This window comes from Podarcis filfolensis (assembly GCF_964270895.1).
Source record: "Podarcis filfolensis genome assembly, chromosome: 3".
NCBI lineage: Eukaryota > Metazoa > Chordata > Lepidosauria > Squamata > Lacertidae > Podarcis > Podarcis filfolensis.
The window spans coordinates 119,856,988-119,868,003 of record NC_139606.1 but is presented as its reverse complement, the minus strand read 5'-3'; the positions used below and the strand labels follow the sequence as shown (position 1 = coordinate 119,868,003).

Here is an 11,016-nt window from a genome sequence, read left to right as displayed (position 1 = left end):
CCTGGTCTCCCAGTCCCTGGTCCAATATTCATAACAAGTACAGTACAGTCATACCTTGGGTTACCGCCACTTCAGGTTGCATTTTTTTGGGTTGTGGACCACGGAAACCCGGAAGCACCGGAACGGGTTACTTCCAGGTTTCGGCAGTCGCATATGCGCAGAAGCACTAAATTGCACTTTGTGCATGTGCAGAAGCACCGAATTGCAACCCACGCAGGCACAGATGTGGGTTGCGAACACTGTGGGTTGTGGACGTGCATCCCGCACAGATCACGTTCGCAACCCAAGCGTCTACTGTATACTGGTGAACACTACTTAAGTGGAAAATGCATTGCACAATTCAGAGAAGTGTGAATTTCTATGGGTGGTTCTGTGTTTCAGTTTTCATATTGCTTTGAAAAGTGCATATGAGATGGGCTCACCCTTAAATGAGAAATGAATCAATATGTATCTAGGGGCCTTAGTTGACTTCAAGTTTCACATGAGTCAACAGTGTGATGCTGCATGGAAAAAAGTGAATGCTATTCTAGGCTTCTTCAAAGAAATATAGTGTCTAGATCAAGAGAAGTCATAGTACCACTCTATTCTTCCTTAGTCAGACCACACCTTTGTCCAGTTCTGGGTGCCACCATTTAAGAAGGATGTTGACAAGCTGGAAGGTGTGCAGAGGAGGGGAACCAAGATGATCACGACCATCTTGGACTGTAACCCGAACCTGATGAGGAATGGTTGAAGGAATTTGGTATGTTTAGCCTGGAAAAGAGGAGACTGAAAGGAGATATGAGAGCCATCTTCAAATATCTGTAGGGCTGGCCCACAGAAGAGTGAGCAAGCTCCAGGGAGGAGGACCTGAACCAGTGGATTTGATTTATAAGAAGGAAGATTCTGAATAAACATCTGGAAGAACTTTCTGACGGTCAGAGCATTTTGACAGTGGAACGAACTCCCTTAAAAGATGGTGTACTCCTTTCTCGGAGGTTTTTAAGCAGAGGTTTGCTGCTATCTTCAAGGCACTGGCGGAGGAACGTGGGGTGGGTGGGGAGTGCACTACCCCTGGCACCATCGGGAAGGGGGGGTTACATCATGGCCACCCCCCAAGACACGCGACGCACACACACCCGACCACGCCGGCGCCATGCCCCCCTGGGATGCATGCCAGCCACACCCGTGCCTGCTCTCTGCCCACGGTGCTGGAGCATGCAACTTCGCCACTGCTTCCAGGGATTCTTCAGCTGCATTGCGGGGGTTGGACTGGATGTCCCTTGGAGGTCCCTTCCAACTCTGTCCTGACAAGACAGAAGTACTGTTTTGGGGAGACAGGAGGGGAGTGGGTGTGGGGGACTCCCTAGTCCTGAATGGGATAACTGTGTCCCCGAAGGACCAAGTGCGCAGCCTGGGAGTCATTTTGGACTCACAGATGTCCATGGAGGCGCAGGTCAATTCTGTGTCCAGGGCAGCTGTCCACCAGCTCCATCTGGTACGCAGGATGAGACCCTTCCTGCCCGCAGACTGTCTCGCCAGAGTGGTGCATGCTCTGGCTATCTCCCGCTTAGACTACTGCAATGCGCTGTATGTGGGGCTGAGGCATCTGATCAAGGCCTGTATTTTAAAATGAGCTTAAAGATATATTTGCAAATGTTTGTATGTTTCATGCCAGGCAGAAACCAGCTGGCTAAGTATTCTGGCAGTTGTTTATCTTCCTGCTCTCCTGAACAAGCCCCCCCCCCCTGATTTATAGCAGTAGCAGGAGACAAGTTTCTCAAAGTTGTAAAAGGGAATTACAGGCTGGGAGCAAAGGTTATACTGACCCTACAAATTACAGAATAAAATCAAGCTGCAAAAACACTAATTAAGAGTTGGTAAATAGTAAGATTTATTGTTTAACAGAAAATAATACCATGTGCCTCCCATCAGACTCTAGCCATATTTTCCTAAGGTTTAAGGTATACTGAGAGAGTTAAAGGGCAATAAATTTTGGGAAGAGCTAATGGGAAAAGCAGTTGGCTGTGAAAGAGGGGTGTAAACTGAAGAGGCTTCTTTTGAAGCTGTTTTTACTGAGTTCCTTTTTTACTTTGCAAAGGCCTTTTCTTTTAAAAAGCTATCTATGTTATGTATGAGATTTGTTGGCTTAATGTAATTATGCAAAGGATTTAGAAAGTAAGAAATGTTAGATTCTTATGTTAGATTCTTATTTCATTGATGGTGTGTGAGAATGTGTACCCAAGATCTCTGTTTAGATAGAATTTAATACCATGAGTCATTTGTTTTAGCCATTTGTTTTGGAATGCAGGGGGAACAGGGGCAAAAGGTGATCTGGTAATTAAGGTGCCTTGTCGAGGCAAATGTAAGATATATGGCTACTTGTTTGCCATTTATAGATAGAAGGAAATATAGCTCTTTGTCTCCCATAAAAGGTAATAGGAAATGGGTGTATCTTTTATGATTGGTTCTAGCAAACAGCCAATAGGAATTTCAACCAGGCTGATTGGACAGAGGCAGCCAAAGGAGGAGCAAGGGGGCTGGGCTGAGGAAATATAAGAGCTGGCCATCAGGGCTGGAGTGGACAGAGCTTTGGTAACCATATACCACTGTGTCTATCATTTATTTGTCTGACAAATAAATTATTATTTTAATTTCTCTATTGCTGCGTTGAATATTTCATTCCAGCTAAGCGTTAACCACAAGCAGGGTGCTACAGGGCTACCTTTGAAGGTGACCCGGAAATTACAATTAATCCGGAATGCGGCAGCTAGACTGGTGACTGGGAGCGGCTGCCGAGACCACATAGCACCAGTCCTGAAAGACCTACATTGGCTCCCAGTACGTTTCCAAGCACAATTCAAAGTGTTGGTGTTGACCTTTAAAGCCCTAAACAGCCTCAGTCCAGTATACTTGAAGGAGCATCTCCACTCCCATCGTTCTACCCGGACATTGAGGTCCAGTGCCAAGGGTCTTCTGGCAGTTCCCTCACTGCGAGAAGCCAAGTTACAGGGAACCAGGCAGAGGGCCTTCTCGGTGGTGGCGCCCTCCCTGTGGAACGCCCTCCTACCAGGTGTCAAAGAGAACAACAACTACCAGACTTTTAGAAGACATCTGAAGGCAGCCCTGTTTAGGGAAGCTTTTAATGTTTGATATATTACGGTATTTTAATATTTTGTTGGCAGGCGCCCAGATGAGCGGGGTAAAAATAATAAATTGTTGTTGTTGTTGTTGTTGTTATTCTTTGAAGTTCCCTGTCCCTTGTTGGGTCGCAATTGCTGGAGAGACGAGGAAGAAAACTTCAGAAACACTGACAGCAGCTTAAACTGACCACTAGTCCCTTTAGCTTAGTACTGTCAACCCAGACTGGCAGCAGCCCTCCAGGTTCTCAGGCAAGAGTACCTTCCGCCTGCCAAGCAGATGCCCTACCACTGAGCTATGGCCCTTGCCTAAAACAGAGGAGCCCGAGTCCAAAACGCCACCTCTCTATCTCTCCTTCTTTTGCTTCCAAATACCTCCAACGTCACGCCACCCACGGGGACAGCTGGAGAGCGTTGGCTGACAGCATGTCTTCGACGTCCCCTTGTTCTAAGAATAAACCTGCATTCGATATCTCGGATGCTCTGCCTGCCTCTTCCATTTTTTCTCTGAGCAAGGGAGGCAGCCGGCCTGGAGGAATCAGAGCTGACTCACCTTTCCCAAAAGTTTACTCCTGGTGCGTGTGTTTGCATGCCTCTCTTTTCTCCATCACCGGCAGATGAAGCAGGGGACATGACCTGCTGCCGTTGAACCCCTCTCTCCCCCTGCGGAGCAGAATCCGAGCCTGCGGGAGACGGCCTTCCGCTGTGGATTCACTGCTCGGATGACTGGGTTCCTCGCGTCGCCGAGACCCTGCTGGCACTGACAGCTGCTGCTACCCGTGTCCATGGAAACAGCAGTGGGCAGCCCACGAGGAAGCAGGTGGGTGTCGGGAGTCTAGGGAGGAACGTGGCTTGACAAAGGAACTCCGTCCACCAGCCGCCTCCCAGCTGGGCACGGTGGCATGCACACTGCCGTGGGCCCAAGAGACCTCCCACCTCTGCAGCCCAGACTTTTGCACGTGGCATCTTGTTCTTCTGGATCTCCCTAGTGCCAAAGGAGAAGTGTTTGACCCCTCAGCAGTGCAGGACACAGGTCTGGCCTGCCACTGAACCAGGTGGCATTTTGCCCTGGTCCTCCAGGGCAAAGCAGATGGGAGCCGGGTGTGCCCAGCTAGATCGGAGGCAGATGGGTGCTGCAGTCCACAAACAAGTCCCCAGAGCAGCCTGGCAGACTTGAGGAGCGAGTTGAAGAGAGAAAGCAGTCCAGGTTTTCCGAGCAACTTGTTGAAACAGAGCAAGCTGCCGCCTTCTGCCAGCTTTGCCATCTGAGCTTTCCAGGATTTGGCTTCCCAGAAGGTCTCTGAAGCAGAGCAGGGCGAGATCTCTCCCACAAGGCAACAGCAGGAGTCCATCCTGAATCCAACAATGGCAGGTAAGGAGAAGAGGGTGGACCTGGTGGCTGCTGGAGGCCAGGGCAGCGGACTCTGAAACTGAGGGGAGAGTCATGGTGGCGATCAATGCATTGGATTGACTTCCTGGGTCTCTTTCTGTGTGAAAGATTCACAGAGAGACCAAGGCGACGTCCACAGGTTCAAGGAACCTTCCTCTTTGTGGAATGTCTGCGGGTAATTTGTGATTTTGCTTGGGCCCTGGATGAGAGCCCAGGTGGATGGGTAGAAGGGGAAGGTGTGTCAGAAGGAATTGTAGAGTTGGGAGGAATCCCAAGGGTCATTTAGACCAACCCCTGGAGGAGAAGGAACTGACACTTCTTTTATATGGATTACTGACCTTTGTATCAATGGAGCATTTTTATGTTGTTATTGTTTAGTCGTTTAGCCATGTCCGACTCTTCGTGGCCCCCTGGACCAGAGCACGCCAGGCACTCCTGTCTTCCACTGCCTCCCGCAGTTTGGTCAAACTCATGCTGGTAGCTTCGAGAACACTGTCCAACCATCTCGTCCTCTGCCACCTGTGCATTTTTATATCAGAGTAGTTTTGCAATGTTTGCTGTCGTACAAGTTGTTTGCTTTAGTTTTCTGTACACCGCCAAGAGAAATTTGTTATGTAGTGTTGTGAGTTTCGCTGGTCGGGCTGGATGATGCTCAGGGACCAATCCTTGGGGTCCTGTACCCAGCGAGGGAGAGAATCTAAAAGAGGATTCTATTGCTGAACTAGTCAGACGAGTTGCTTTGTAAGACAAAGACCTTCCCTGGCCACTTAAGTGTCCTCATCAACGTCTCAAAAGGATGAACCAGGTCACAAGAGTGATGGGGACCTCCAGGATAATGGGGACTCCACACACACCCTTGTCTACCTGCTAGGTTGAAGAACAAGAGCCAGAGTTCTGGGGGGTGAACAGACCTGGAAGTTGAAGACACAGAGATATATGCTTATCCAAGTTTGGTTTTCTTGGGACGAATGTTAGCAACAGGTGCACCATCTGGGCCCTCCTGAAAGTGAGCATGCCCCCCCCATATTTTCAAGGAAGACCCCAGACCCCCCCCCCTCAGTGGGTGGATGGGGGTGGCGGGCCAATTCGGCCTGGCCAGGTTGGGGGGGTGCACGTGTAATAGCATGCACAAGTGATGCCCCCCGGGGTGCAACTCAGAGTGTTTTGTCAGCAGAGATTGTGCGCAGCTTTGGTCTGCCAGAAGTGGCTTAGTCATGCTGGCCACATGACCTGGAAGCTGTCTGTGGACAAACACCAGCTCCTTCGGCCAGTAAAGCAAGATGAGCGCCACAACCCCAGAGTCGCTCACGACTGGACCTAATGGTCAGGGGTCCCTTTACCTTTTTTAAAGACTTCCGTATTGATCCTGGCTTTGGGCTAATATTTTTAAGAAGTTTTAAGGAGAGAGCCAGTACAGTGTAGTTGTTAGAGTGTCAGACCTGGGAGACCAGAGTTCAAATCTGCCCACTCAGCCGTTATGAATCTCAGTGGGTGTGACTTTGGGGCTAGTCCTGCCTCTCCGCCTGGCCTACCCTGCAAGGTTGCTGTGGTGGGTTAAAGGAGGAAGGCAGGAGAGCACCAGAATTCAAAAGCATCCATTCTTCGGCGATCAGCCTTCTTTATGGTCCAGCTCTCACCAGAGGCGTAGCGTGGGTTGTCAGCACCCAGGGCAAGGCAAGTAATTTGCGCCCCCTAACCCATGGATTTGCGCCCCCTAACCCTAACCCCCAGATGTTGCGCCCGGTGCGGCCGGCCCCCCCTGCACCCCCCACGCTACGCCACTGGCTCTCACTTCCATACATCACTACTGGGAAAACCATAGCTTTTACTATACGGACCTTTGTTGGCAAGGTGATGTCTCTGCTTTTTAAGATGCTGTCTAGGTTTGCCATCGCTTTTCTCCCAAGAAGCAGACGTCTTTTACCTTCAAGAGAGTGGAGCCCTAAGCTACAGCTTGTTTAGCTTATACGTAAAACCAGCACTGGTCGGAAGGGACCCCCAGAGTCATCTACGCCAATCCCCTGCAATGCAGTAATCTCAGCTAGACCATTCATGACAGATGGCCACCTAACCTCTGCTTTACAGCTCCTCCAATCTTGTCCCAATTCTTGCCTCCTGGAGACAAAAACATGAAAGTATTTGTGGGAGGTTTCTCTTATTGCCTTTCTTTATCGCTCCGCTCCTGCCCCGTAGTTGAGCCTCTGCCAGGGACGGGACGTGTGGGCAGGCAAGAGGAGCAGATGCCTCTTCTCTTTCGCACTTGCATATAAATCTGAGCTCGCAAACACCCAGGCACCATGCAGTGCACAGCTTGCCGTTCCAAGTTCTGCAGCTGCCAAGATCTATTTTGAACCTTTGGTGAGGATAATAATAATACACGGTGGGACAATCATGTTTTGTCACTTATTGTGATCATCTATCTTTAGCCCAAGTAATAAACACTGATACAGGTATTATAAAAAATGCATCTGATTGCAGAACAGATTAATATAGCATCCAGGGCGCCCCCAGACTGCCAGTAATTTTGTGGGAGGAATTAAAATGCAAACCAGTGCAGTTATAGTGAGAATATAAGATGCGGCTGCTGGATTAGGCCCAGTGCTAGATTTACATACAGTGGTACCTCGGGTTAAGAACTTAATTCGTTCTGGAGGTCCATTCTTAACCTGAAACTGTTCTTAACCTGAAGCACCACTTTAGCTAATGGGGCCTCCTGCTGCCGCCGTGCCGCCGCTGCACGATTTCTGTTCTCATCCTGAAGCAAAGTTCTTAACCTGAGGAACTAAATATTTCTGGGTTAGCGGAGTCTGTAACCTGAAGCATCTGTAACCTGAACTGTCTGTAACCCAAGGTACCACTGTATAAGCTAAACCAGCTATAGCTTAGGGCCCCACTCTCTTGGGGGGCCCAAAAAAAATTAAAGGAAAAAAACACTGGATGTACATTTCCAAAATAAAAAATAAAATAAAACCTACCTACAGCAACAGTGTTTTGTGTTGTGTAGGCTCCTGTGATGTAAGTCATGGGCCCTGCCTGCTCGCCTGCTCCCTCAAATATCACTGGTTTGCTCCTTTCGATATCAATTACTTTGATAAAATACATATTTTGTTATGTGCAAATGGCTTGAGATACCTATGAGGTTCATCAGTTACCATATATAGCATATATTCAACACACACAAAAACAGCGACAATTTGTTGTTGGCAAAGGACAGCTGGACATAGAAAGGGCCCCATTACCTTCAGGAGCTTTAGGGCCTCATCAAACTGAAATCTGGCCCTGATCAGGCCAGTGGTCCACCTTGTCAAGCATCTTGGTCTCACAGCAGTCGACCAGATGCCCCATGTGTTAAGGTTACCAGATTTTTTCCAAAGAATCCGGGGACACTTTAAATAAATAAATAAATAAATAAATAAATAAATACTACACATTCGGGACGTTGATGCTGCAGCGATGGCGGTGGCAGAAGGGCGGCCGCCGCCTTGACCTCAACCGCCATGTTTCCCCTTCCTCCGAGGCCTCTATCTCCTTTCTCCATGAGCCTGGGTAGCCCCTGGGTTGTTGGTTCCTCGGTGGTGGTGGTGATGGTGGTGGAAGTGGTGTGCGGTGGGTCAGGCATGGAAGGCGGAGAAGGAGGGCCTAGAGCAGCAGTGGCCGTGAGGCTCGGGCAGCGCGTTGCCTCCCTTCTCATCGGAGCAGCCCCAATCCCATTCCTACTTGCGTGCAAGCAGGAGGGGCAGGGATTCCTCAGCTGGGAAGGGAGGCTTTCCGTTGCCTAACTGAGAGATCCCTGCCCCCTCCTGCTTGCACGTAAGCTCAGATAGGCAGTGTGGTGATGGACTATATGGAATTGGCAGAAATGACCGGCAGGATCCGAGATCAGGGGGAAGAGTCAGTGGAAGAAGATTGGAAGAAATTTAAAGATTATTTACAGAGATATTGTAAAATTAATGAACTTTAGAATAATGTTGGATTAAAATTAAGAGGTTTCTAGCTGTAATGGGTTAAAAGAATATGAAAAAATGGGTTTATAAAAGTAAAATTTCAAGATCACAATAATTTAAGAATAAAGATTTGGGTAGAATAAAGAGGGAAACAAATTGCTGAGCTAATAAATTGAATTGGAATACAAAAAAGAGAGGTATGAGGAGGTCCAAGAAACAAGTAAATAAAAAATAATGTGATGGAAATATTTTTTTTTCTGTTTGTCTTTATTTTTTGTAATATAAAAATCTTAATAAAAATCTTATTAAAAAAAAAACAGATAGGCAGCGTGAAGCCTCCCTTCCCAGCTTAGTTGCTGGGGTCAGGGAAGGTGGAGGCAGCCCAGAAGCTGCATCTTGGAGCCCCTGCACCACCATACTATGGGGACTTCCCAGCAGCTCCTGAAGCCAGCCAGAGCCAACTGCTCCGGGCTGCTGAGACTGCCACTGCTGCGATTCCCGGGGACATTAGATGAAATCCAGGGATGGAATTTGTCCGGGGACTTATTAGCAAATCCGGGGACTGTCTCTGGGAAACGGGGACGTCTGGTAACCCTACTCAAGGGGAAACCAGGAAGCAGGATCTGAGCACAAGACCCCTCTCCCTTCTTTGTGGTTCACAGCAACTGGGATTCAGAAACATGGCTGCCTTCAACTTTGCAGGCAAAGCCAAAGCCCTGTGGCTAGAAGCCATTGATAGCGGTGGCTTCTCGGTGGTGGCACCCACTCTGTGGAAAGCCCTCCCACCAATCAATCAAACAAACTAACTAACAAGCAAACTTTATCTTGGTCACAGGCCAGCATAAGATACAACATATGGATTAAATGAACACATAAGACTTAAAACAGGTAAGGGATAAAAACTAGAAGTTAAAAGGTGATTACAGTGGTACCTCGGGTTAAGTACTTAATTCGTTCCGGAGGTCCATTCTTAACCTGAAACTGTTCTTAACCTGAAGCACCACTTTAGCTAATGGGGCCTCCCGCTGCTGCCAGGCCGCCAGAGCACAATTTCTGTTCTTATCCTGAAGCAAAGTTCTTAACCTGAAGCACTATTTCTGGGTTAGCAGAGGCTGTAACCTGAAGCATATGTAACCTGAAGCGTATGTAACCCGAGGTACCACTGTATATCATACACCAGATGACAAAGAGATGACCTTAGAAGAAATCTGAAGGCAGCCCTGTATAGGGGAGATTTTTAATGCTTAATTATGTTTTTATATATGTTGGAAGCCACCCAGAGTGGCTGGGGCAACCCAGTCAGATGGACGGGGAATTATTATTATTATTATTATTATTATTATTATTATTATTATTATTATTAGTTCTGTGTCACCCTCATGCAACAAATCCACTTTTTGGAAAAATTGAGGTTTCGTAGTGAGGAAATTGATGGTAAAATGTAATGTAAGGTGTAGGATGGATGGATTGAAAATGGGAAGATACCTGCAAGATATTCAGGGTGAATTTTCATAGCCTTATAAGCCCATTGCAGACAAATAAGAACAAAAGCTCAGGGGAGGCCAGACATGGTCTAATGTCCACATATGCAAATCAGGATGAATGCTCAATAAAGAGCATCTTCCACATTTGATGGAAACCATGTGATGCCAGTCACACCTCTTCGGGGAGGGACTTCCATCACTTCGGGGCCACCACAGAGAAGCCCTCTCCTGGGCCACTGCTACCAGAACTTCCAGTGGTGGTGCGACTACCAAGAGGGCATCTTTCATAGTCCAAAACACTTGGTGGGCACCAAGCTGGGGAAAGCTGTTTTGATCCATTTGTTTTGCCATGGAAGGTCACCTCTCTTGGGCTTCTCATTGACTCTGCGCCAACACTACCTAGAGGAGGAAGGGAGAGACAGAAAAATCCAATTTCTTCTGCACTCACGTATGTTTGAAACAGCTTTCATTAACCCCGAATTCTCCCAATTTCTAGGGAAATCAGAGGAAGAAATTTGATCAAAAGCCTGGTTTTAATTAAAGCTTTGAAGTCCCCCAAAGGCAGATTCTGCGTCACTGTGCGCTGCTCCACAAAGACTGCAGCTGAAGAGCGGGACGTTGGCATAGCGGGAAAGGTTAGAAGCAGAACAGCCGTTCCCCAGCACATTTCTCTCCATTCTGCTTTGGGGCCGTAGCTCCCTGGTAGAGCATCCCCAGTAGCCTCTCTAGATATGACTGAGCTAAGTCTCCTCCTTATAATCCTGAAGGGCCACTTCCAGCCACTGCAGACAATACGGGGTTAAATGGACCAATGGTCTGATGTGGGCATCTTTCTGTGTTGGCATTAGAACAATAGCTGGTGTGGTTTGTGTGAGAGGGCTGAGCTGGAAGCTGGAGACACAGAGACCTGCTTGCTCTGTTCTGGGTCCAAAGCTGGGACTAACGGAGAAGAAAGATTTTTTTTTGGGGGGGGGGGTTTCAGAGATCCAACTGTGAACTGAATGTGAGTAAACTTCTTTGTACTTTTAAAAGAAGCTTCCTGTGTCTTTACGGTCATACCTCGGGTTGAAGAAGCTTCA

The 11,016-nt window shown here is 48.0% G+C and overlaps 1 protein-coding gene across 5 annotated transcripts in view; it reads left to right on the top strand.

The window, feature by feature from the left end:
* The first annotated feature begins 3,595 nt into the window (after positions 1-3,595).
* The window catches only part of EFR3B (EFR3 homolog B), a 130,829-nt gene continuing 123,408 nt past the window's right edge, over positions 3,596-11,016 (top strand). The window contains exon 1 of one of the 5 annotated variants that reach the window (XM_083605078.1): positions 3,596-4,491. Coding sequence is in view for 2 of the 5 variants with exons in the window: in XM_083605075.1 (XP_083461201.1) it covers positions 4,485-4,491 (7 nt within the window). In the remaining 3 variants the exon portion in view is untranslated. The remainder of the gene's footprint in view (positions 4,492-11,016) is intronic. The other 4 variants (XM_083605075.1, XM_083605077.1, XM_083605076.1 and 1 more) reach the window with 4 other exon arrangements.